The 27,055-nt window shown below is 36.9% G+C and overlaps 1 protein-coding gene across 2 annotated transcripts; it reads right to left on the minus strand.

Annotated features, from left to right (window-relative positions):
• Nucleotides 1-1,649: 1,649 nt before the first annotated feature.
• LOC121409713 (ATP-dependent DNA helicase DDX11-like) lies at nucleotides 1,650-27,055 on the minus strand. 2 transcript variants are annotated; one of them, XM_041601625.1, is made up of 23 exons: nucleotides 26,899-27,055; nucleotides 24,462-24,470; nucleotides 24,037-24,288; nucleotides 23,514-23,632; nucleotides 21,942-22,032; nucleotides 20,582-20,668; nucleotides 19,904-20,110; nucleotides 18,698-18,896; nucleotides 17,273-17,478; nucleotides 15,586-15,738; nucleotides 14,530-14,576; nucleotides 13,367-13,562; nucleotides 12,389-12,427; nucleotides 10,790-10,934; nucleotides 10,252-10,368; nucleotides 9,257-9,442; nucleotides 7,897-8,000; nucleotides 4,951-5,169; nucleotides 4,597-4,703; nucleotides 4,061-4,145; nucleotides 3,394-3,469; nucleotides 2,656-2,810; nucleotides 1,650-1,875 (listed from the first exon to the last, which is right to left on the minus strand). In XM_041601625.1, exons 3-23 carry the CDS (start codon nucleotides 24,259-24,261, stop codon nucleotides 1,840-1,842), a joined length of 2,799 nt encoding a protein of 932 aa, XP_041457559.1. In that variant the 5' UTR covers nucleotides 24,262-24,288; nucleotides 24,462-24,470; nucleotides 26,899-27,055; the 3' UTR covers nucleotides 1,650-1,839. The 2 variants fall into 2 exon arrangements, with proteins under 2 accessions (XP_041457559.1, XP_041457565.1); XM_041601631.1 differs by having other exon boundaries at nucleotides 21,942-22,029; nucleotides 26,899-27,054.

Consider the following 27,055-nt stretch of genomic DNA (forward strand, 5'->3'; position numbering starts at 1 on the left):
AAAGCTTATTACAAAGACATTTGATGTCAGTTTACAAAATAAAGATAATACACGTATACTGTAATACAATTCTCGTAACAAATTTGGTATACCTTATCACTGAGCTACATGCAGTTATATCCCAGGTAGATAGCTTCATTATCACTTTATTAAACTGTCAGTAATGTTGAATAAAAAAAATGTGGAAATCACCCTTTCACCCCACCCATCTTACAAATTTTTGGGTGATCCTACACTGAATCCCCAACAAAAACTTAGAACTTTCCTGAACTATGGCAAGAAAAAAAAACACCCCAATAATTAACTCTGTTCAGTAATAATTTGCATATAAGATACGACTCAATATGAAAACATATTGGGAGGTAACAGCCAACTTTTACTTAGCGTTCAGTCAACCCATTCTTTAATAATAAATTATTACATTTATGCAGCAAAAAGTGGTCCAATAGATTGGTTACCATTTCTTCATACCTCAACATATTCACTATTACGATACTCATCACACATTGCGCTACTCTCCAAACATTGCAACATTCAAACCATGCGCTGCATAACCCCCCCCCCCTCCCTTCACTGATGAGGTCACAAATGAACAAGAACAGAAATCAGTCTGAGACTGCATGTTACTTGAATGATTGACATGGAGAATAAAATTAAAGGATTATACTTCAAATGCACCAACAATACATGCCTACTTTTCCCAAAACGGCGCAGGCCACAAGTGAGAATAGGAAAAAAAAGAATTACACTTAAGAAGGAATCCCAGGGACAGGACCAGGGTTCGAAGGACTAAGGTTCGAAATCCCTTTGGATAGGAGAGTATCACAGCGAATCCCTGATCAAGAACTATTCAGTATTTTAACCCTATCTAGGCCGGGGGGGGGGGGGCCTCGGAGGCCCCCCCCTCAACAAATCGCGCGATATTTTTGCCGCGCAAAATTTTTTGACCGCGCCACTCGCTGACTTTTTACTTTCAAGTCTTGCGCAACTTTTGAGACCAATTTTGCGTCACCCGGGTACGTGGTTCCGAAATTACATAACATTATGTAAGTGCATGTCAGACCAAAAATTGCTTAAAAACGTGATTTTGTGTACAAAGTCAATGGAAATTGTGTTTTCAACCAAAATTCATAAATGCATGATTATATTTAGTTTTGCTGGTCTAAATGTATTTATTTTATGCTTTTTATGATCACAGAAGAGTCCCCAACAAATTTCATTGAAAAAAACAATGAAAAACAAAAGGTAAAAAAAACAAAGAAATACATAAGAAATTGCAAAAAACAATATAATACATAAGAAAATGATTTGATATCGCAATTTTTTTCATGTACACTTGCTAAGAACACCACAAAGAGTTTCTATACCAAAAATTAGTACATTTGGAGCTTTATTTAGGGAGTTAGAGGAAAAAGAATGATTTCGCATACTAATTACGCATAAATTAGCATAATCACTTAATAGCAATTCGCATGAAAAAAATTACTATACAATCTTGTAGATTATGTCCCAGGCAACCCGCGTGCCAATTTTCGGCGCGATCGCGCGGTCGACGGCCGAGATCTTAAGGGGGGGGCCTCCCAGGCCCCCCCCCCGGCCATATGAACTCCCAAAATACCCCGGCCTAGATAGGGTTAAAGGCTGAAAATCAGTATTTTCACAGAAATACCATAGGACAACACATAAACTGAAACTTTAAAAATCAGTACTTTGCATGAAATACTGAAAGCTAGTACTACTTCACATCTCTTTATCACCTGCGTCTTAACACAATAAACACAAGAGCTTCAGTTTTTCTCTGGCCTGTCCTCATTTAAAACACGGGTTCTCCAGTCTGTATTATTCCTGTTTGTCTGGTCTCTTGTCTACAAAGAACTATTGGAAATATAAACACGAGAAAAAAAATTATTTCAGACGTACAGCACAAAGAGATCGTATGAAAATACCACCTGTCCATGTACACCACCAATTTGAATAATATTCCCCAAATATACCATCAAACAAGCTTTTGTGAAAACCTGTATAGAAGGACCACCTAGTCACGAAGACCACCTTTCTTCTCTCCCTTGGGTGTTCTTGAAAAAATGTATGGACGTCTATGGGAAGATTACGAAATTCTCTTAACCCTGTTGATTGATGCAAAGGCAGGACCAAAGCATAATTACTTTAATTTTTCAATGAAGGAAAATAAACATATGTATAATCTCTACTTCTTCTGTTCATTGGGGCAATGGCAGGGCCGAATCATAATCACTCTTTTCAAAATATAGGAAAATGAATAGAAAATGTATCATTGTTGTCAATCTGAGAATCCAAGGAGATCAAGAAAGTTGCGTAGAATAAAAAAATTATCCCCATCCTGTTGATAGAGGCAAAGGCAGGACCAGAGCATGATTACTTTTTCAATGAGAAAAATGAATATAAAAATTAAAACTGTTGCCAATTTGAGGGTTAAAAATTCTTGACCTCATGAAATCTTTGTGGGCCCTGTATCTGTATGGGTAGAGTAAAAAAAAATCTCTGTAGGCCTACCCTGTTGCTAGATGGGCAGGCAGGATTAAAGTTTAATTAATTTACTTTTCCATTGTAGGTTAATCAATAAAAATACAATGACTGTTGTCAATTTGAGGATCAAGAAATAGGAATTCTCCTCACCCTGTTGATGGAGGCAAAGGCAGGACCGAAGCGAGGGGCGATCTGTAGCCTCTCCGAGATCCATCCAGGGAGCTTGGAGCATATGGAGGGTCTGGTGTAGCGATGGTCCAAGAGCAGGATCGTGGCATAGTCTCCCTTGTGGCGTATAGCTCGACCTGGAGTAGGGTTGGGTGATGATGGCAGTGATTAGGTCTTGCTTTTGCCATTGGTCTGATAGAGACCTCCATACATGTATGTACACACTTTGGTTCATGTTCCTGATTAATCTTCATTTTTTTTTCTTTTGCAGTTTCCCATTTGAATAGCTCATGTCTCATGAATGTCAGGTTTATTTTTCTTATTGAAACTTACTTCTGTACTTTTCGGTGTTATTTGAAGTATGGGAGTTTGATTTTTTATATCAAATATTAACATTTTTATCAAACAATAACAATACAGTGCAACACATTATTGTTAACTTGGTGTGCACTTGTTTATAAAAATATATTTACATTTTTAAATACCTTTTTTAAAACATTTGTTGATGTTGCTGTAAGGAGTACGTACATTTATCTTCCCTTTTTGCTTCAATGTTCAAATATCCTTTGGGCAGTTTGAAACATTATCACCACTCCTGCCTGGGAGCTCCCCCCCCCCCCCTTAGACCTATTGCTCAAAGCATCAAGCGAAAGCCCCGCCACCGTCCCTGGGCCTTGTTAACTTTCAGTCACTTCTTCATGTAACCTATACTATACTCACCTATAGACTGGTTGACGGCTTTCATACAGAGGTTATCATAGTGGACCTGGCCAGCACTCCGACCATTGATTTGTGGCTGTAAAATAAACTATCAATAAAAGAACTTCAAGTTATGTAATAATAATAATAATATAGCATTTATGAGGCACTGGTTTTCTAGTTGCCTATTTTACGGTGCACCATGTGCAAGCTCTGGCATGCACAATACTCTTGTAATATGTGAACCACAGATTTTTCACAACCAGTAATCAGTGCTCGTCAGAACCATAAATCACTTTACTAACCGGCATTGAATAAGGTATAGCAACCACCCATCTACTAGTGCCGATTTTTTTCCAAATGGTATGAAAATAATGTTTCAAATGTTCACGTTCTGAGAACCTGTTTTTCTTATCCCCCTGAATCCCTGCAGAAAGGTGTTTGGTACTAAAAATTCCACCCCCTAATACAAACAAATAGGATTAAATGGCATGTATCTTTCCCCAGTGTAGGAATATCCTATTTAGAAACAGTTGGCAGGGAGGGTTTCCAACATAAAACTGTAATTTTAGTAGTTGGGAACACAAAAATCCACGATTTCTGAATGCCTATTCAATGTTCTCAAGATTTGAATACCCATATGTCTGAATCCAGTATTTACATGTAGAAGAATGGCCCTAAATCTTACCATATTTGCATTGAGGTAGTCCATTTTCTCTTTCAGTTCTGGGGACTTGATGTTAGCATAAGGAAGACCCACCATCACGATGCATCTGGAAGAGTTAAAAGATTAGATCATTTAATTCACAAAAAAGCTGAATTTTCATCACAATTACTATGTTGTGCTGTATTTTTGATTTGCTTTGTAGCAGTGTCCAGTCTTTGCTTTTTTCAGTAATCACTTGGTTCTAGATGACCAATTACGACATCTCTTTCAATTGTGCTCGAATTCAATATCATAAATTATAATCTATATAGAGTGTTCTAGCGATGCATTAAAAACACTATTTTGATCTGCATCAATTGCCTGTGCAGTATCAGAGCATATCCCTAAAAAGGACCGAAATCCAACGAAAATCCCATATTCCAGTCATCTGAAAATCGTGGAATATTTTCCAGAATTCTTGGAATATTTTTGGTATTGCATTCTGAGTGAGCCATCTAATATTATATAATTAAATTGGATTAAACCTTTAAATGAGTGACAAAACTAGCCAATCTCACCTTCCTAGATTGTCAGAGAAATTTATGCCCTCGCTCATCTTTCCACCGACCACACAGAATAGCATTGCTCCGTTCAGGCCTGATAGTGTACATCTACTACAAGCTTTCTGTAGTATAAATAAAAACAGAGAGAAATGAATAAATGGGATGAAAAGAATAAAGGGAATGGACACAAAAAAGCGAGATATGTGGACAGAATTGAGAGCAGACAAGGAAAATAAGGAAAATAGAGTACTGTCCAAGGAACTGGTCCAACTGATTAGCCTTCCTTGATACTGTTATCAATGTAATCAATCACAAATATCAACCCTGAGATCAAATGCAACAGTTTGTGTAACAGGGCCCTAATTGTACCTCGATGGTTGCAGAGTACTGTCCCAGGACCTGGTCCACCTGATTAGCCTTCCTTGGTTCCCTGAAGATCTTCTTACGATGGCCTAGCCTGGTGAGAACCCCCTGGGATTCCCAGTACTGGTAGATCTGCTTCTCGTAGTCGTAGGAAGGGAAGAAACAGACCACACCCCCTGGTGTGATGTTGGAGATGTTGACCAGGACACGCCCTACTTCATCCATCTGGCGGGTGAGAAAGACGGGGAGACAAGGAGAGAGAGAGAGAATAATAGAGAGAAGATTGATAAGTGAAGGCTCCGTTACATCAACAGGGTCTCAGAACCCTGGGAATGATTTTTTTCACTAGGGGTGCTGATGTAAATATGAAAAAAAGGGGGTTTCATTATTCACTAAAAAATAGGCGTCATTTTCATTCCCCTTTTTCCAATTTTTGCACACCTTCCATGGGCCATACAGGGTCTACGCTTTGCGTGTGACTTGCTATCTACAGGTCACCCGCATTGAAAGTAGCACGCATCTCGCACGAGGTTGCCTCCAGGAGTGCATGCAAGTCTAATTTGCCCCGTAGAAAAGTTTGAACATGCTCAAAACACTTGTGATGAGCTGCAGGCGACTGCTCATTACTCACCCGCAAGGCTTGCATGGAACAGTGAAACAGGGTCTAAGCACATGTTTTTTCATTACAATAGAACTGTGGCAGTTCATCTAAACGAGAATTCACATTACAGTTTACTTTGACCCAATATATTGTAAAATAATATGAATGAATACTAATACTGAGAAATAATTCTTATGCGAGAGAATTAGCCCTTTGTGAACTTAGATCTATCCACACAGAACAGTAGTTCAAAGCACTTACATCATTGTATAAACATTTTTATTTCCATGATTCAATTTCAATTTGCTCATACAAAAGCACTACTTATACAAAGTATCATATTCACAAAATAGAAAAAACAATAACAAATACAATAAACACTGGATTGAATATGAGAGGGACAGCAAGAAAGGAACAAGCCTTCTGATTAGCTGACCCTATAACATAATAATCATACACAGACTTCAATAACAAAGATACAAAAAAAATCACTAAACTACAACGTAAAGGGGGGGGGGGGGGGTGATCACACAAATACATAGGGGTATTGTCTTTGCAGATTCGCACAATTGTACACGGGTCAATTAGGCATTTGTATTCCAGGTCATAGCAAGCTGCAATCGATCGCGTGCACTCTTGTTATACGCTGGTTTCTATCTCGCTTTCAGACAAATTGCGTTTCACCAAATCCCTACATTTGAAACAACATAGTATATTCATACATTTATTTTCAATCTAGTTATTTGAAATAATCTTCTCTTTCCTTCACTCTCTCCTTGTCATTTCATCACTCCACCTTTCCTCTAATGCAAACCCAGGTTCTCCAATCATGCCAATCAATTTCAAATGCTCTCTCAAAATAAACAGACTGACAAAAATATTTATATTGTTTACATTCACGTTTCATTTATGTTGACATATCTCAGTTTTATTGGAATATTTCAAATAATCTTTTTTTTTGGGGGGTGGGGGGAATGTTTCAGCATCTGTTATCTGACAATAAATAACATATATAATGAAAGTATTGAGAAGTTGAGGAATATAATGCCTGTACTTGCATGTCTAATGTGCATAACAGTGAAATTCTACACATACAATGTCGAAGAAAAAATATAATCAACAAGCTTATATCTTATTTCTATGGCTGCCGTATCGTAACGAAAGAAAAAAAAACACCAACACATCCTTGTGATGTTCCGAATTCCTCGCAAAGCAAAATGGTGACAATGACCTGGGTCCCGTCTTACAAAGAGTTACAATTGATCCGATCAAACTCAATTCTATGGAAATCCATCATGGTCATAATATTTTTTACAAGAAATTTGAACAATGTCCTTTGTTAACTAAGAGAAACACACTGATTTTCAATAAAACTATGAATGTATGAATATACATCATAGTTAGAAAATATTTTGAACAAATATGCATAATAGATGTTGATATTGCTGGCTTTCCATAGTTGTGGTTGGTTGGATCAATCACAAGTCTTTGTAAGAGGAGGCCCTGGGCCCTGGGATATCAAAGTGGAGATGATTCCATTGTTTAGGTTGATTGATGGGATGCTTTGATGTCTCTTCCCTTTTGACCTTTTTTTCCTCAACAAACCATAGACATTCTAAGCTTTTCTTTGTTAATATGAATGTATAGGGTATCAAACTAACGCTAAGATATTTCTTTACTGGTAAATAAGACATTTTAGAGGGGGGAAAAAACATTGCAATATGAAAATTAAACAATATATATTTATACATTGTAGTCATGCAATCAATCATAGCAAAATGTTCTGCAATCATTGGTAAGCTTTGTGTTACAGGCCCCTGAAAATGTTCAAGTATATTTCATAGTATTTCCATTCATTTCCTGATTACTATTTCCTCAAAACTTATTGAGGTGGTATTTAAAAAGCTGCCAACCTGAACATGACCATTTCAGTATTTTTAAAGCAGAAAACCAGTATTTTGGCGAGGAAATCAGTATTTTCAAAGAAATACCATAGGACAACACATATAAATGAAACTTGAGAAATCAGTATTTTGCATGAAACCATCAGTATTCTTCTCATTTCTCAGTACTAAATACAGAAAATCAGTACTACTTGGCAGCTCTGTATTTATCACTATTTTCAGGTATTTATCACTAGTATTTTTAACTACGGACAACCCTGAAAATGTATACTCATAAAATAAAATAGCACATGCATTTTTTTTTAAGTGGCACATAAAGAGTTAATAAAACATACATTTATGTAACAAGTTTAACATTTTACCTTGGTCGTGCTGAGAACCAACAATATCATCAAACCAACAAAACTTGTAAAGAAATTTTTGAAAAAGACTTGTCCTGAAGCTTACCATCTGAGGTTGGTCTCTATGCTGATATGTGAAGTCTAATTCTAACCCTGTTGGTCCTTTGGATAGGGAGATTGGTAATAGGTGATCAGGAGGGATCACATGACCTGGAAAATAAAGATACAATACATGTAGCTATTTCTGGTTCATTCCTATGATATGTAATTTTTATGAGATACAAGTATTTTATTGGTCCATGAAGGTAGGTTCTCTATAAATGGCTATAACACTTACATTTTTGTCTTCAAAAAGTGAAAATTAACTTATCTAATAGAGTATTTCTTCTTTGTCATACTGCCAAAATTTAAAGTTAAATTAAAGTAGTGTTGTTATTTGTAAGAAAATTCTTTGTCGATATATCGCTAAAAATATCTTACTGATATCGATAACTATCGAAAAAAAGAATATAATCAATACGCATTTTTAATACATTGATTAAATAATAGCAATGTAACAATACTTGTGTTGGTCAAAATTTGTATCTGCCACTGTACCAAGAACGTTTTAAAATCTTTGTTCATCGAATGTTAACAATTACATATCTTTTTTTAACAAACATATTTAGCACAAATACATCCTCACCTTTCACATTATTAGCATTATTTTAGGGTTGCATGAAGTTTTATCAATTATTTTGGGGATTTTTGGACCTCGTTCTGAGCAGTCAACGACTTTCGCCTATCCACCATTTCGAAATCGTGCTACACATCTTTGAACTTAGAGGGCAGCAATACACGGCCAAGTGCTGCTTTCTATGTTAGTTGGTACTTGTTTTTGGTTGATACGATCGAGAGGAGTCCCAATGTTTGGATTGTCATGATTATAGCAAAGTGAGATCGGGTTTGCGGCTAGGAAGTACTCGTATTTTGAGGTTTTGGAATAAATTCTGTAGCTGTTCCGTGCATTTTGAGGAAAAATATGTTTTTCATGATTTCCCTTATCAAAAGCCACTTTAAAAAAGAAGTTTCCATGAATTCCATCCGATTTCTGCAATCGCAAAAAATCACTGTCATGTCCGTACATAATAGCAGGTATTATTGACAATGAGAGAGAGGTCATCGATATCACTCAGTAGCAAAAAAAAAACAATTATCAACAAGACTACCGATAAAAAAGTGATTCACAACAATACTACATAAAATAAAACTCAAGATACAAGTTTGATTTTTGTGCAAAAATCTGATCTGAAGTTATAAGTGACTCTTGCAGGTACATGTAAATATTAACATTTCTGACAAATGACGACTGACGATAGACAGATGCCATTTGGAACCATTAGTCTCCCTTATATCTAAGAATGGCAAGACAAAATAAAAAAGAAAACCTGTTTTCACAGCAGAGAGGTGGTTAACGAGAAACTTACCGCATGAGAATTCTAAGATTCTTTCCGGTTGGACCCCTGCACAGACAAGAAGCTGATGTTTGAATTCTTCTACAGGTTGCATGGTTCCTCCGGCAACGATAATGGCCCTAGCCTCCTTCACCACATCGGTGAAGTGAACGGCAGGGTTGAGCAGCTGAAACCTCAAGCTGCACTGGCTCAGGAGTTCTAGAGAGAGAGAGAGAGAGAGCAATAGACGGGGAAGGTGTGACAAGAACGTGAAAGAAGCCTAAGATGAGTGGAATGTGGTAAAAAAAATATCGTTACTACTACTACTACATGTACTACTGCTACTAATGCTACTGCTGCTGCGCTGCTGCTGCTGCTGCTGCTGCTGCTGCTGCTGCTGCTGCTGCTGCTGCTGCTACTACTACTACAAATTATAATATCAATACTGATACTAATAATATTCATGATAATATAACTACTATTACTACTACTTCTAATAATAATGGCAATCAAAATATTTCACACTTGTATAACACAATTCACATTGATATATTCATATCATCTGAAAATGAAAACAATTCATACAGTAATGATGGTGATTCTGATGATAGTGATGAAATTTAGGATGATGTCATGAATGATGAAAATATGACAATAATGATGGTACTCCTGACAGTGATGTCAACAATAATGATGAGTACATTTCACAGCAATGATTTGATTATAATGACGAAACCAGAGTTGAGAAATGATGACAACGATGGTGAGGATGATGATGGTGGTGGTGACATGATGATAATGATGATGATACTGATGAGGATGATGAGGTAATAATGATGATGATGATAATGAAAAAGATAATCTGGAGAGCGTTTCATCAACATTTTTGTCTGACATCTTGTTCAATCTGATATTTTTTTCATTTAGATTTAAAACACAGTTCCTATGGTAACTGTTGGATAAACCAACATCAGATGTTGATATGGGTAAAGTGGTTATGCCTGCTGGTAGAACTCAATATATAATACCTTTTTTGTGCACAACGATTCGTCCATCTTTATTAGCATTGGTTAGGGCTAGTAAGAACCCCTCTATGTGCATCAGCGGCGAAGAAAAAACATGGTTCTCCTCATCACCTGACTTTTCTGGAAAGAAAAACATTGAAAAAAAAAACAGAATCACTTCCAATTATACATGTACTAAGAAAAATGATATGATAGACATGATTATCTTCATCACCTGACTTAATGCAAGGAGCATTGAAAAAACAAGTACATACACAAAAAACTCCACTGCCTAAATCTTTAATGTTTGACTTGGGATCAACACCAAAAGTCAACAAGATTTTCAAAAAATTAACATGTACGTATTTGGGTCTTGAGCTTGATTTTTTCTTAGTTGCATTTACATGTAAGCGCAAAAGCGTTCTGTGCCTCTTTTGATTTTGTAATGTCATACACTGCTATCATTATACACATTCATACTGTAGCAACTAATTGAGCATGGAATACAAGAAAAACACATATGAATTAGAGATACCATTTTCAACCAGTGATTGTTAGATACCTGGAGTAGTTTGCTTATTTTGGGTTGGAGCCTGTCCTCTTTGGCTAATCTGATGTAGAAACTGCGTCATGCCTGACCCCTTTGGTTTCTCAGCTTGATGAACTTTGACAGAGGAAGGCTGGTATCGCTCCACAAAGCCATTCAACTAAAGAGAAAACAGTTATATACATGTTCGTAAGCATCATCAATCATCATCTTTTACATGGACATGTACACCAGTCAGAATTTTTCTCTCTTATGAAGGGTTAATAGCTCTCACGCCATGATGACATTACCTCCTTCCACTTTTTTCTGTCTTGAGTATCCTCCTCGTTCAGACAGAGCTGCTAACCTGAACAAGAACATTTCAGTATTTTTAAAGCTGAAAATAAGTATTAAGGTGAAGAAATCAGTATTTCCAAGGATATAGCATAGGACAACACATAAACTGAAACTTAAGAAATCAGTATTTTGCATGAAACCATCAGTATTCTTCTCATTCTTCAGTACTAAATACTGAAAATCAGTATAGTTAGTGATCATATTTCCGAACATGCATATCGCACGCGTCAGAAAATTATTTCATATGCTCAAAACTTTGCAACATTCTTTCAAAGGGAAATTGAATAGAGAGATGATGAAAAATGGTCAAAAACACATTTTCAAAGTCTTAATATTCTAGAAATAATAAAATATGTTCAAAATTGCTTATCGGTGATTTTGTTGTTTTCTCAAATTTTTCCACAGAAAACACTCGTTCGGTAATACAATACCTTTTTCAAGTGACCAAAATATTTGACATGCGAAGAGGGGTCCGATTGGAAGCTAATATCGTAAAAAAGAAAAACAATTTCGGCAAATTTTTTTTTTTAAATATTTTGTAGGTAATTGTGTATTTATCGTGAAAGTTTGATGAATTTTATGAGAATAATGCGTTTGATATGATTGAATTCAAGAAAAGTGTTCAGTAATACGATCCACTACCATACTACTTGGCAGCTCTGTTCAGACCTTATGTACCTTTACTATTTTCCTTCTTCACCTTATCTTTCCACGTAATCTGAGGTCTCCCTTTACCCCTTACTTCATCCACTTCCAGATACAGTGCTCTTTTCACAGGTTCACCATCTTCCCTTCTCAACAGAAGGTCCATCCATCTCAAACAAGTTCAGAGGCCCCGAATTCACAAAGGTGGTTTTGAAAACCCATGGTTGAGTCCATGGTTTATGCAGATTTCCTGTTAAATTAGGCTTAATTTAGCGCGTATCGGGCACATGTATAAAACATGTCCAATGCTGATGCGCACTTTTGTCACAGAGCGCTGTATTGACGCCCGTTACCATGGTTAGATACACTATTTCATTAATGAGTCCACTGTTTGAAGAGTGGACTCATGAATAAAAACAGTGGACTCATGAATAAAATAGCGTGGATCTTCATAATAATGATATGGGGAGCTGCTCATACATGTACCTGACATCTTCAAAAATCCCTTACTTTATACTAATCACAGAAGGGTTTTGAACAAACCTTAAGTTTTTCTCTAATTTTCTCTCATCACGCAGGACCATCCTCCCATTTAACTGACAATTTGACAGGATACTGAAATGAGAAACTCACCTTTCTGGATATTTGACTCTTTTGGCAATACCTTTGCAGCTATGGAATAAATGACAAAACAAAATGAAACAGAAATAATTAGATATCCTGAAAGCTCATTTGTTACATTGTTATCAATTATTCCTTCTAAAAATCCAGCAGTATTCATGATTGTTGTGTTTTTTACATTCCACAATTTAATTATTTCTTAAGCTGGTGTAGGTTTTTAAGGTCTATTTTCTCATGAAAATCTTTTACTTTGATTTCAAGCACATTGTATAATCTCATCCACTACATGTATATTGATGGAGAAAAATGAATCAAAGTTCACATAAATATAAGGGAAGAATAATGTAAGAGAATTATAATCCCAAAAGAACAGGGGTAAAACAAACTTCACATGTCAAAAATACCCTTTCTTTTTATCTTCAGCTTTACGTTGGGTTCAAACACCCTGCCCAATGATTACAAGGTGACAGTCAGAACCAATTCATCACAACTCTTCCACAGTGAAACATGACGTACAAGACCTGTACAAGATCCTGAAAAAGATTTCCACGATCAAAACTTTATTATTTCAGACTAGTGGGTCCTGTAACACAAAGGTTAGCCATTGATCGTACATTTGATTTTCTCGATTGATTGTACATTGTAGTCAATGGAATCAATCATAGAAAGAACTTTTGCGATCATTGCTAAGTTTTGTGTTACGAGCCCCAGGGTCCCATTTCAGAAAGACATGTTATAATTTCTTTTAGAAGTTTACTTACTTTTTCAGCACTTTACTTACTTTTTCATCAAACTGAAGCATTTCAGCAGCTATAAAGTGTTATTGCAAATTTGTTATTATAACACATTTTATAAAAAGGGCGACGACAATATAAATAACATCTTCTGTTGTTCCAAGAGATTTGACTTGCAAAAGAGAAAGAGTCACCTGTATATGATAATGTGTAGCTTAGAGAAATGTTGTCTTGAGACTTGAACTAAATAACCAACCTTGAAGAGATTGATGTTATCCATCTGAGTCTCAAAGAGAAAGTTATTGATGGTGAACAGGGAGGTGGAGCCAGATCCGCTCATCTTCTGGGAGTCTGGAGACGAGTCTACTCTCCCTCCAAGGCGACGGACCCAGCTGGAGAGGATCTGAAGGAGCTGCTTGATGTACATCAGATTCTTAGCCAGGAGTCGGCTCCTGAAGAGATAGGATAGGAAGGTGATTCTGTTCAATTACAGGTGAATTCTTATCCAAGGTGGATCGTGCAGAAGGTGCCCTGCTATAGGTGCATTACTTTAATAGTCTTAAAGCAAATATTTAGTACATTAACAGCACTGTAAAGAGACAATGTGAACTACACTACGTTTGACAGAAATTTTCTACAAAATATCAACCCGGCATACACAGTTCTAATAAATTGAATATCACTTGGAGGGACAGTGTAGCCTTTGCTTTGTGCCAGGTGGGCGTTTCATAAAGCTGTCCGTAATGTTACACTTGACTTCATGCTCCCCAGGCAGTGGAAATTGTGCACTTTTCGTGCAGGGTTGAAATGAATCCAATGACCAGGGTAATAATATGCTGTAACGCGCTTTGAGCCTTTCTGGGAAAAGCGCTGTATAAAAATTGGCTATTATTATAATTATCATTATTACTTCACAGATGACTGGAACATGTTCTTACATAGGGATATATTCTTTGGCACAAGAAAGGGCCATAGTTGTGCATATATGTTTCTTGTGACTTATGAACAGCTTTATGAAACACCCACCTGGGGCCAGTAACAAAAAGCTTGGCAATCATAGAACATTTTTCTACAATTGAGTGCATTTACTAAAATGTAAAATCAACCATGAAAATCAAGCATACGATTAATCAGTCACCTTTGTGTTATGCAACCCTGGTTGCAAATTTTACCAGTCATGGAGAAAGAATCATTACGAGAAAATGCAAAGTTTAAGACGTTTGTGTGGTCATTGACGAGAACTACCACATGTTTCAATGATTGTGACTTATTTCTTAATGAGATGAGACGACATGCTGCAGTTTGATATACAAGTTTAAGCACTTCAGTTGGTATTACCCATTTTGCAAAACAATTCTAAAATACATGCACAAAGAGCCCCCCTTTTAGAAAAGTGAAATGAGAACAAAAAATACTTACTTAAACTTCTGCATGTATTGACTTAATTGTGAATGAGCTCGGCAAAGCTATAATGGGGGAGAGAGAAAAGAAGACAATGAAATGTAATTTGAAAGAAATGTAAGTGTCTGCTACCATTCTCCCCCCTCCCCCCCCAAAAAAAAAAACACTTTCACTCTCCAATTCTCTCCCTCTCACATCTTCAATCAATCTGTAGCTAATCTATCCATCTCATTCTCCACTCTCTTCACCTCAACTTTCTACATGAAATGGTGCTGATCTCTGTTGCTAAATTTTCCTGCAGTTTTCTTGCACCATGTCTGACAACAAATAAAATAATGATAATATATGATAACATATAAATATGATAATACTAATACATGTAGCTGGATATAAAAAGCACTTTTGGCCTGAGGATACAAAGCACTGCTAGTGTTACCCAGGGATTAGCTGTGCTGCCATAAAGGCAACCAAGCATTCAAGGAATTTCTTCCTACCAGGTACCAATTCACCTCACCTGGATTGAGTGCATCACAATGTAGGTAAATTTCTTGCTGAAGTAAAAAACACACCATGGATGGGAATCGAACCCACATCCCTCAGATTGAAAGGCGAGAGTCGAAACCACTAGCACACGATGCCCCCACAGGTCATCACATAACGTTTCTGAACTGCATGCATCATTTTTTAACCCTAAACGTGCCATGAACACATATCTGGGCATCCACTGGAGTGCCACGAACACATTTTCGTGCGATGGTCATACAGCTATTGTTATGCCTATTGGATTTTGATGAGTGCATTGCGTGCATGAGTGATTCCATTGGTCAGTTCAGCTTATGGTCAAGTGGTTTAACATTATTGTCTCAGGAGTGATTCCCCTTTTCATAAAACAATGAACATGGACTGTGAAAAAAATATAGCATTCACTGATTACAGCTAATGGCACATTAAGAGTTAATGTGCTTTGTTTCCTGTACATGTAGGATGTTCTGTATCCAGAATTATGACAATGATGGATTTCCAGAATTGATAGGATCTAACACGAGTCTTTGTGGGACAGGTCCCAGGACTCACCTGTGCCCCTGTAACTTCTATACTATGGACATTGCAGATGGTTTCTATCAAGTTGTGAGCTTCATCGACGATAACAATGTTGCCTTTGAGGTTGATACGGCATGCCTCTCTTGTTGACTTGTGCAAGAGGATGTTGTAAGGCAGGACAACCAACTGTTCAAATATTAATGGCAAAAGATGGGCAAATTACAAAATAAGCAATGCAATGCATTCATCAAGAGTTTAGATAATAATAAACGAGTGGAACACCTCTGGCAGTCTCTCCTGCATTACGCCTCAGTGATATAGCAGTGCAGTGCTGACTTCGAAAAAAAATATATCGAATAATCATTCACCAAAAAACACCATATGTTAATAAAATACTACATGTCCATTTACCTAAAACGACTTTTGACCATGATCATGTGACCTACAACATATGCAAAGCAATCATTCGTACTTGATTACCCTTATGTCTGTTTCATGAACGATATCCATAAACTTTAAAGTTATGATGACAATTCCACAAATACCCCCAACATTACCAAAGTTTGACCCTAAATGACCTTTGACCTTGGCCATGTGACCTGAATCTCACCCAGGATGTTCATGAACTAACTCAATAAAATATATAAGTTATGATGACAATTCAAGAAATAACCCCAGAATTGCCAGTTCATTGACGCTAAGTGACCTTTGACATTGATCATGTGACCAGAAATTCAGTCAGGATCTTCACTTGCTTACCCTTATGTCCAAGTTTCATGAACTAGGTAAATTTACTTTTCTTAAGCTATGATGACATTTCAAAAACTTAACCTCGGAAAAGCGGCGCATATAGAGTATAGTCTCGCTTTGCTATACAGGAAGGACAAAAAGTAGACTTTAGGCAAGTAGGCTACTGGTGCCTACTTGTTCAAGGTATTTATCGTTACCTCCTCAACAATGGAAATGTTAATAAATGACATGAGGTAACGTACTAGTAAATGATTTCAAATGCCTGATATCAACATGAAAACAATTTGTTCATCATACATTCCACCTGTCAATCAAATTTTGAAATCTACTCTTAGGACGAAACAGGCAAAAGAAATTATTTCTGAGAGAGTTTTTGAAATGCATATTAAAGCTGTCAACATAAAGGAATCCAGTCCATAGTTTGGCCTTTGTATTGACTACCCTGCTCAACACACCAAAGTAGGCCAATTTAGGTTGTGAGTTTTCAATAGTTTGAAAAATCAGTTTCATGTAACCATGTTTAGCTAACCGGAAAGAGCAATTCTTCTGCTTTATACTGACAAACTTTGAAGTTTGTAAACAATTATATAAGCCTTGATACAATATTACTTTTTACAGACTGCATGGAAGTTTCAATGAGATTACACAGTATGCTCGTCTCATGCTTGAATGAACCCCTACTTCTTCGAACACTATTTGGTCATTATTGTTTTATACAGCTCTCAATGAATACCTTCAACATTCATTCAAATACTAGAGTGGGATATTATTCATCAATTTGTCAAGTTACATAATTATCCTTTTAAAATCAAGGATGGGCCTCTTCAAGCTCAGTACAAACTTTGAAATTAATTTTGGGTGACTTAATGTTGGTACTGGGATGACAGGTTAAAAATTCTAAAATCAAATCATGCATTTCATCGAATAAATTATATCAGAATTCTTAGATGACAAGGAGAATCTCACAGACCTGAGCACTTGGGACGGCATAACGGGTACCATAGTAGGGACAGGCCTTCAACTCCTTCCCGACCTCCACCAACTGTTCCATGTCCATGACCTCAATGGCCACCCTGTCCTTGTAGAGACTTAGCGGACCTTGGCTGAAGTGAGGGCAGGCTTTGGACTGCTTGGAGCGTTTACGTTTGGGTTGGGTGGAATCGGCATCCTTTTTGCCTGCAGCGGGGATGGCAATGAAAATAAAAAAGATTTATTCCATGATACAACCATGCAAATTAAAAATAAGTCACCCTTGTGCTAATCATAATAGATTTAAAGTTGGCCAGCGTACTCAACAGCACCCATTAATCACAGAGGAGGCACGATAGCTCAGTCGAAAGAACAGGGCTTTGGATTCCGTTGACCCTGGATCGATTCCCACGTGCGCTTGTGTCCTTTGTAAGGGATTTAACTCTTTGCTCGCCACAGACAGAATCATTCCTGCGCCATATTAATTTCAAGGTGCAACCTTAAATAGGTTGGCTCACAATATTAGCTTTTGATTGGTTTATTGTACAGAAAAGCTGTATGTGTATAAGTAAAATTCGATGCATACATGTTCATCACAATTGTGTATGTGTGTGTGTGTATGAACAATAGTCTTAATGCACGATGTGTGTATTGTGAATGAAATGTGACTTAACTCGAAGTTGGCAGCCCCCTGTATGTGACTCTAGTCGAACAAAGTGGGCAAAGAGTAAAATCCTCATAACCAGGTCTCTTGGAAAGGATGCTAGTGCTCTTTGGAAATGCATTTAAATCCTCATTACCTGGTCCCTTGGAGAGGACCTTAAGCCGTCGGTCCTCTGGTTGCTTGCTTACAAGCATCGATACTTTCTTAATAGTTAGGTAAAAAAAAGACAAGATTTTACCACCACTGTGAAAAAAAGTAAAATATAAACCATCCTCATCTCAAAATCATGAGTACCAGACATTAGCAAATTTTCCCTTTGGCTAGCTATAAAAGTAAATGACTGGTTAAGTCATAGATTTCAGCTAATCATTTGATTAGGATACATATCACCATTTTCTGAATTCGAGTTCTGGTATAAAAGTCAAAGTTTGATAGCAAATAGTTGGAAGCAATCCTAAAGCGTTTATCATACGCAAGAATGCCTTAAACAACAAAAGTTGAATTTAAATAGTCCAGGCTTGCTTGAATAAAATTACATTCATTTCATTACCACATGCTTTTTCTCATGTAGCTAGCACAGAAAACAATATGTGGGACCACACTTTAAACAGATGGGCATTTTTTTCTGAAAATTTCATTTGCTCAATATTCTGTAATTATACATTTTCCTGAAAATTCTATGGGTAGATATATTTAATTTTTAGTTTTTATGATTCTGAGAACGTTTCATTTTCGGTCATTACAAGTACCAGACCATTATACCTGATTTTTTCTTGGACTGCATCTCCAGACAGCGATCGTTGATGAGCGTCATGGAGCGAAGCTTCTTCACAGCTTCATTGATGCACAGATTTTGTCTTGACCCTAAGGTCACGACCTTGACATCATCGTGGTAAGGGCTCTTCTGAACCTCATGGACAAACTGACTCAGCTGAGAGTGTGTTCTGCTGCAGTAGAAAATCTGTAATAACAAATTAAAGCCTGTTTTTAGCTTTTGGTCAGTGCTTCCACTCTTCCCCAAATCCAGGAAATTCAGGTAAGTTTTGCTATTTTCCAAGATCATTTCCAGACGTATTTACTTATGATTATTTTGGATGTTCTATTTGTTATTTTCTTGTTTGTTATATTGTAAATATTTGTTTACAGGGCCCCCTGGAAAATCGTGCAAGACTACTGATGGGACTACCCTGTACACATTAAACGAAATAAATAAATGAATGAACGAATAAATAAATAAAGTGAGAAAATCCGGAAAGTTATCACTTCGGACAATTTATTTTCTGAATACTATGCTCGCTTGCTTTGCTCGCTTGCCATTCTTTTGCCCGATATGTCTTTGGTCATGATTTCGCTCCTCAAAATGGCTCATTACCATACTGGGCCCTATTATTTCATCCTTTTTGTGTGTAGAAGAGAAGTATAACATCTTATAAAAGACTGGAGAACATTTGTAAAATTCTGAGATATTTAGTAAAATTCCAGGTTTTGTTTTGAAAAGTGGAAGCACTGGCTTTGGTACATACCCAAATCTGTCTATCACTATGCAATGATTTTTTTGTTTGCAGGATAAATTTTGCAAGTTTACATGAAAATTTATTTTGATCGGGTGAGACAAAATAGTACTTTTGTTTTCAAGAAGTAAAATTTAAAAATATTAGCTTATCTGAAAGAACAATTATTCTTTATAATGTCAAAATTTCAAGTTAGAAAACAAGCTACAAGTGTGGGCTATTCTTCATCAATTTTAACCGGTTATATCATTTCAAAGCTTAGGATAAGTTTTGGTTCAAACTCAATAGAAATTTTAAAATGTATTTTGGACAACTTATTAATGGTTTTGAAGAGTCTGGCCACATTTTGATGAAGAAACCTAGCAACAAAATATACCTCAAAAGAATTTCATGATTAAATCCATATTTAACATAAAATATGCAAAAAGAATAGTTTGAAGTCAGTAAAATAGTGCACCTTCGTTAACTCTTCAGGCTCCTCATTCTCATCTTTGTCTTCATCTTCCGATTCAGTATTATCCACGTCACTCTGGTAGTCAGCCACCAAATGATCGTCGACATCGTCCTCTTCCCCAGGAGATGCTTCCTTGATGCCTTGTCGTGCAGGATCTTGCCCGTCTGGTTCTTTGTCTGGTCCCAAGGATTCATCGGTGGTTGATAATCTCTAAAATAATGCATTCATGGAAGAGGATAAGATAAGATTTTATTCAACTCTATCGACCCCCGATCAGGAGTATGAGAGTCTCAACAAGAACATATTTACAATAATGATTATGCATACAAAAATGAACACATTTACAAAAATGAATTTGCATATAAAGAGAAAATAAGTGTCGTGGCATGATGCCGACTCCAATATACGATGATGATAAATGATGACTGGTGGAAGAATATCAAACTTTGACTTTGAGAAATGTTCAGATTTGGGCCATTGTCGATAAATGTAAATCCATAATGAGTACATTTGATTGCAGATTTCTTAAAAACATGAAAGTGAACTGAAAGTTTTGTCTATTCTTAGTTTCAACACTACATGTACCATGGCCTTACAATGTACATTATTATTAGAAGAATAACATTCAAACAGGCCGTATCCACTGAGGGGAAGGGGGAAGGAAGGGATTATAAGTCTTACCTTGCGTTTGAATGAAGCTCGTTGACGAAGATCACTCTTCAATTTATCCAGTTTTGCCTCCCTTTTCAGCTTCTTCTCTCTCTCTTCCTATTAAAGATTGGTTGGAAAACAATGCAAAAGAGAACCTGCATTTCATTCTTTTAGCAGTCCACCAGCCTCTGCCAAAAAATTCTCAGGCTGTCATACATAAAAAAACAATCTGTAATGACTCACCCCTAGTTCTAGCACAAATAAACATTTTCAATTGTGACTTGTACAGATATATATATATCCTGACATTGTACAAATCGATTCATCTTTCCAATGGAACCAAATATCTTTAAATTTATTCAATTTCATGCATATTATTTAATGCTATTTGGTGCTTCTTTGAGAAAAAGGGTACAGTACAAACTCGGCAACACAAATGGAAATTATAAATGCCAGGATAGATTTACCCTCCAATCTTTTTCTGTGAATACACATCTTTTCTTGCTGAAAATACATTTTGTTTAAAATCTACATAATATCCTCTAATTGGTTAATGACATCAAGGCCTGGTCTTACAAAGAGTTGCAATTGATCATCTGATATAAACTACAACTATGGGGAGCCAGCAATCCCAACATCTAAAATGCACACGTCTGTCCAAAATGTCTTTCAAACTATTATCTATATTCATGCATGAATAATTCTCTTCAAGACAATTCAATATTGCATATTTGCATGAAAATGTTTAACATTGTTGGATTTCACAGTAAAGTTTGATTGGATCAAATCACATATTATTGCAAGGAGAGACCCTGAAGGGTGTTTCAACAACATTTGTCATTCGACAAAGTGTCAGTAAACTTTTGTATAGTATTCTCATTGAGTTACCTGAATCTAAATAATTGAAATGTGGCGGTGGGGGGGGGGGTTAATTCTTATAACTGTATTTGAATTTCCTCTTATTCTAATGCTGATTGATATCTAGATGAAATAACATTATTCCCTACATTGTACTCGTGTACCATCATCTCTTTTTTCCACGTATTTACTTACGATTATTTTGGATATTCTGTTTGTTATTACCTTATTTGTTTGTTTATTATATTGTAAATTATTGTTTACTGGGCCCCCTGGAAAACAGTTCAAGACTACTGATGGGACTACCCTGTACAAATAAAACGAAATAAATAAATAAATAAATGTATGTATGAATGAATGAATAAATAAATAAATAAATATGACAAGCTCTGATTATCTAAGTAGCAGTTACTTTGCTACCTATCAAATGAAACGTGCTTCATCTAATAATACACCTGACAAGTCCTTCCATTAACTGCCCCCTGTACTGTTTCAGAGTTTCATAAAATAAAGCAAATAATGCAGGTACTACCATGAGCTTGGTTGTTTTCTCCATCTGCTCTCGCTTCGAATCAAACTCCATCACCCAGTCAGGGGCTCCAGATGACTGCTTTCTATTGCTGCTTTGGAGAGGGTGTGGGGGAAGGGAGAAAGCGAGCAAAGCATGTGAAATAGAGAGGTAATCAAACATGTACTTCCTTTCTCATGAACATTGCTGATTGGCCTACAAACACGTTGTCTACTACCACTTTGTCTTCAGCCAGTTGTCTGGAGTCAAGTTTGTCTAACCTTTTTGTCTAATTGCTACTTGGTCAAGTACCAGTTTCACCTGATTCAATTCAGTTCAATTCAATCATGGTTTATTCCGTATAAAAAACAATACGTGTTACAAAGCCAGAAGGCTGAAATTAACATGTTTACAATAAAACGTTCACAAGTCATGGATAAAAGCAAACAATTACAATTTACAATGTACATGATAGATAATAAATAAATTTCAAAGAGCAAGTGTACACAAAAATTCATTAAATATAAGAAAATAGAACGAAAAAAGAAATACAATGATTCCCATTAATGCTACATGTACAACCACTTGGACAAACACCAGTTAGTCTGTATGGTTAAGAGGGTTTATGAACCAAATTTTTCATTTGACAAAGTAAAAATGGTAGAAAAGTCGAAATCACATGTAGACCAAGTTCAGGTAGGTTTTAGATCAAGCGAGGACCAAGTGCAGTCTAGCCAAAATGATGACTCTTAATCCATGATTATTATGTTAAACACCATGATTACCTGGCTAACCCTGCTCTTTTGCAGGGTAGGAGAGTTCTGTAAGTACTATTGGTGGGGTTAGCCTACTTTGCAAAAGTGTTGTGAGCACAGTAAAAGGACAAAACTTCATCCCAAACTAAAGATGGGGCGGCCATGGGGCTCATCTATAGTAAGAACTCAAAGAATAAGAACAAAAACAGTTTGAGAAAAATCAGACAAATAATGGGAAAGTTATGAGCATTTGAATATTGCAATCACTAATGCAATGGAGATCATTCTATTGGCAATGCGACAAGGATGTGTGATGTCACATGTGAACAACTTTCCCTTTGATGGACTCTAAAATACCCTCAAAATGTCTCTTTTTGCTTGTTCGTATGATGATACAAACTCTTTATCCATGATATATTCTTTAGAAATCTGTATTACATGCCCTCCTATAGAAAGAACACATGATTTATTGCTAGATGTGATAAAAGAGGCAATTTAAATGAAATATATACTGAATTAATGCGGAAAGTTGTTCACAAGTGACATCACACATCTTTGCCGCATTGCCATTTTGAGGATCTCCATAGCATTAGTGATCACAATATTCAAATGCTCATAATTTTCCCATTATTTGTCCGATTTTTCTCAAACTTTCGTTGATCTGTTTCTTTGATTTTTCTTTTTTCACACAAGCTATCTTGTTCCAAAGGTTTCATTCTCCTTTAAGGAAAGTGTGACTCGTGAGAAAAAGGTAGTTGTATCTCAATAGATGTGCTATTAAAATCCCTATCATCATCATTGTTTTTATTATCACAATCAGAGAGGGGGGGGGGAGATTCACCTTTCTTCGGGCATTTCAATCTCCTGCTGTTCCATCAGTTCTTCCAGCTCCCTCTGTTTTTGTTTCTCATGATCCATCAGCCATTTCAGTGCTCCACAAATAAGGCTCAGTGACTTTCCCTATAAAAGGTACATAGAACACAGGGGTGTGACCACGGATGGAAATAGCTGAAAATTAAAAAAATACACCCCCCCCCAAAAAAAAAAATGCTAAAAAAATCAGCTGAATCCTACTGAGTTTAATTACTCTACTTCACAATTGGTTATATTTATTAATTATTCTTAGATATTAAATGGAAAGCTGTCTTTTACCACTTGTCAGAATTGAATCATAAAGATGCCAATTTGAGTCTTTATTTCATTTTTTTAAAGATCCACAACTGTCTTATTTCTGATTTCTTGAATAAAATATAACCAAATACCATAGTATGTTTTTTTTTTTTTTTTTTTACTTTCCTGCTCTCATACAATTTATAACCAAAGTAGGATTCCCCTCTAAGAGTTAAGGACCAATTTCAGCTTACAGTTCCAGTAGGACTTTCGAAGATACCAATCTTGCCACCATCTAGGGCCTCATACAGGTGCTTCATGAAGTCCTCTTGTATTGGGTAAGGTGGAAAAGGAAATGGAAAGGCAATTCCATCTTCTCTGCCATCCTGCCCTTCCCTTTCTTGGGCAGGATTCACTTCTTGGTCAAACTTCAGTTCTGGTACAGACTTTATTTCTGAATGTGATGATTCATCCATCATCTGTTAGTATCAAACAATATCATCCAGGTGGGTGTTTCATAAAGCTGTTCGTAAGATACGAATGACTTTACGCACGACTGGTGATCCTTTCTTGTGCTATGTGATATCCCTGTGTAATTGAGTTATGACCTAAGAACATGTTCCAGTCGTGCGTAAAGTCGTTCGTAACTTTACGAACAGCTTTATGAAACACCCACCTGATGATAGATCTGTGTCAGAAAATAAAATAGGGAGTGTCAATACTTGGAATTGACTAGTGACAGGGGAGTCCCCCTGGAAAATAATAAGAATTCAGAAGAAAATGACAAACACATTCAAATAGTTTACTTAAAGTGTTGATACAAACCAGAATGTAATTAGCACAGCTTGCATAGCAGTCCTTTCTTTGTCAAAGTGAGAAAATGTTATTTTACATTACTATTTTCACTAGTAGATTTAGGCCTAGATAGTTTGATAAAAAACAACTGATCTGAAACTATGTAAAAAAAAAACCTTAGTTCAAGTTTTGATTCGTTCAATTTAAAGACCTACTACCAGTTCCAGTTTACATCAAATTTACCAAATTCCAAACAACTGATTTTACGGACGCATGAATTAATAACTTTGGCAAAGAACAATGAGAAACAAGATGGCGGCGTAAACATCGAGCAAGTCTCCCCCGTCTTTTCATATTTTTAATGAATTCTTGTTTAAAAATGAAATCGATAGCATAGAAATGGCCCTGGGCTACAGCCCACAAAGGCCGGAGCTCCCTGGCCTGGGTTTATTCCTATGCCTGGTTAGGGAGAGGTGCATTAATATTATAATTTATATTAATAATCACGTATCAAATTTCAATATTAATTGATTTTTATCTTGTTCTTCAAAACGTCATTTTGTAACACGGCTAATCGAGTTCAAGGTACGCCATAACGAAGCGGTTCAAGGGTCAGACCTATAGTACAGAGCTAGTACCAAGTCTCACGCATTATGCGTGAGACTCAAGCATTTTGGACTCTTGTTCATCCCCTCAAATCTCTGTCTCACGCAACTATCTAAGCCTATTCCCATATACATTGTACACAATGTCTGTGATCTCACTCAAGATTCACAGAAAATCTCACGCATAGCTGGTCTTTGAACTTGGCATCTCTAGACCTATTGCTTGACAAACGGATCGAGGGATCTAGCTTAGGCCTACACCTAGACCAAAAGCTTCGGTCTCTGTTATGTTGGTTGTTCAGCTGAACTCCGTTGGCTTCACTCACCAAATACAGAGACCGAAGTTGTAGCGCGATCTGTACAGGGGACTCAATGGCCATATGTTTATGTACTTAAGATTGGATAAAACGGGGAAGTGAATTTGCGCGACAGCTGAGGTAAGTCACTGTTTTTGTTTCTTTTAACTTGATTTTTCTCCGTTTTTTGGCTATTAATGCCAAGAGGGAATATTAATTTGCATTTTGGTCGCGTTAATTTTCAAAATTTTTATTCATTAAAGACAAAAATTGAAAAGCCCAGACGGGGGGATTTTGCATTGCAAGTCCCCTAATGGTGGGTGCACGATAGCGAGCCGTCTGTGTACGAGGAGAAATAAAAAAAAAATGTTAAAAACTCCTCGAAACAGACGGCTGCCAGCTGTCTAAGCTACACCGTACATGAGATGAGACAGGCCCTACATCATGTAGTCAGTAGAGGCGCTGGTCAGAAAATTGGGATCGTCCCAGTTTACAAGGACTGTCTCAGTTTATAAGGATTTCTTCACACAAGAAATCTAGGAAAGTTCATTCATCTGTCAAGTGCCGACACCAATCAAGTGTGCTAGTCAATGTAAACATATCAGGTTTCATAACAAGATTATTGGAAGACGGTAAGTCATGAAAAATAGACGGTGAACTGGGGGGAATTGAGGTCACTGAATCTATTTTTAGCACTCTCAATTTCCGTAATTGCTGTCTTTGTCCCGTAGGGGGAAGTGAAAAAAAAAACGTCCCCATAAACAAGGACAGTCTCAATTTATCAAGACATGATTTGTCTTGGTTTATGAGGATATCCTTGTTTTCTGGGACAATCCCAATTTTTGGACCAGCGCCTCTACTGGTAGTAGTCATGGTAGTAGGTCTGGTAAAGGCAATGTCACACTGCCCGAGCGTTGTTGGAGCGGTTGTGGAGCAGAGAAAAAATCATCACCGCTCGCTACCGATAACCATTTCTGGGGATTTATTTGAAAATTTCTGACTAATAGTGCCGTGGTGAATGGAGCCAACGCAGTTCAGTGGAGAGACTGAACATGCTGAAGCTTTCACTAAGACAGTTTGACCAAATTATAAGTTCGGTCTCTGTTATGTTGGTTGTTCAGCTGAACTCCGTTGGCTTCACTCACCAAATTTGTATGAGGAGAAATAAAAAAAAAATGTTTAAAAACTCCTCGAAGCAGACGGCTGCCAGCTGTCTACAGCTACGTTGGCTCCAGCTCCACTAAAAAAAATGTTAAAAACTCCTCGAAACAGACGGCTGCCAGCTGTCTAACCTACTCCTTGAAATTTTGTTGCAGTTCGTTCTAACATTATAGGGCTAGACACGAATAACAACAGTGCTACTGGAATTCTAACTGCAAGAAAATAAAGGAAGAAGAAAACAAGGGTGAACACAACTTGCCTTCGAATTACAAAAGTAAACTGCGGGTCGACTCGTCCAGCTCCGATCCAATCTAGTCGGCAGTACGTACGTGTGGCCTCCCGTACAGAGGGATCGCATGCAGAGCATGCACTAGCTAATGCCCCGGCGATTCCGGCAGGCCTTCCAACGTTTGGTT

This window comes from Lytechinus variegatus, chromosome 1 (assembly GCF_018143015.1).
Source record: "Lytechinus variegatus isolate NC3 chromosome 1, Lvar_3.0, whole genome shotgun sequence".
Classification (NCBI taxonomy): Eukaryota; Metazoa; Echinodermata; class Echinoidea; order Temnopleuroida; family Toxopneustidae; genus Lytechinus; species Lytechinus variegatus.

What these genes read in the sequence shown, in the direction of transcription:
- LOC121409713 (XM_041601625.1), bottom strand. Translation starts at nt 24,261, where the DNA reads ATGATGGATGAATCATCACATTCAGAAATAAAGTCTGTACCAGAACTG. An exon ending in ATTGAAATGCCCGAAGAAAG is followed by an intron (nt 22,033 to 23,513) that starts GTGAATCTCCCC and finishes CCCTCTCCAAAG; the next exon opens with CAGCAATAGAAAGCAGTCAT. An exon ending in GCAGTCCAAGAAAAAATCAG is followed by an intron (nt 17,479 to 18,697) that starts GTATAATGGTCT and finishes TCCCCGCTGCAG; the next exon opens with GCAAAAAGGATGCCGATTCC.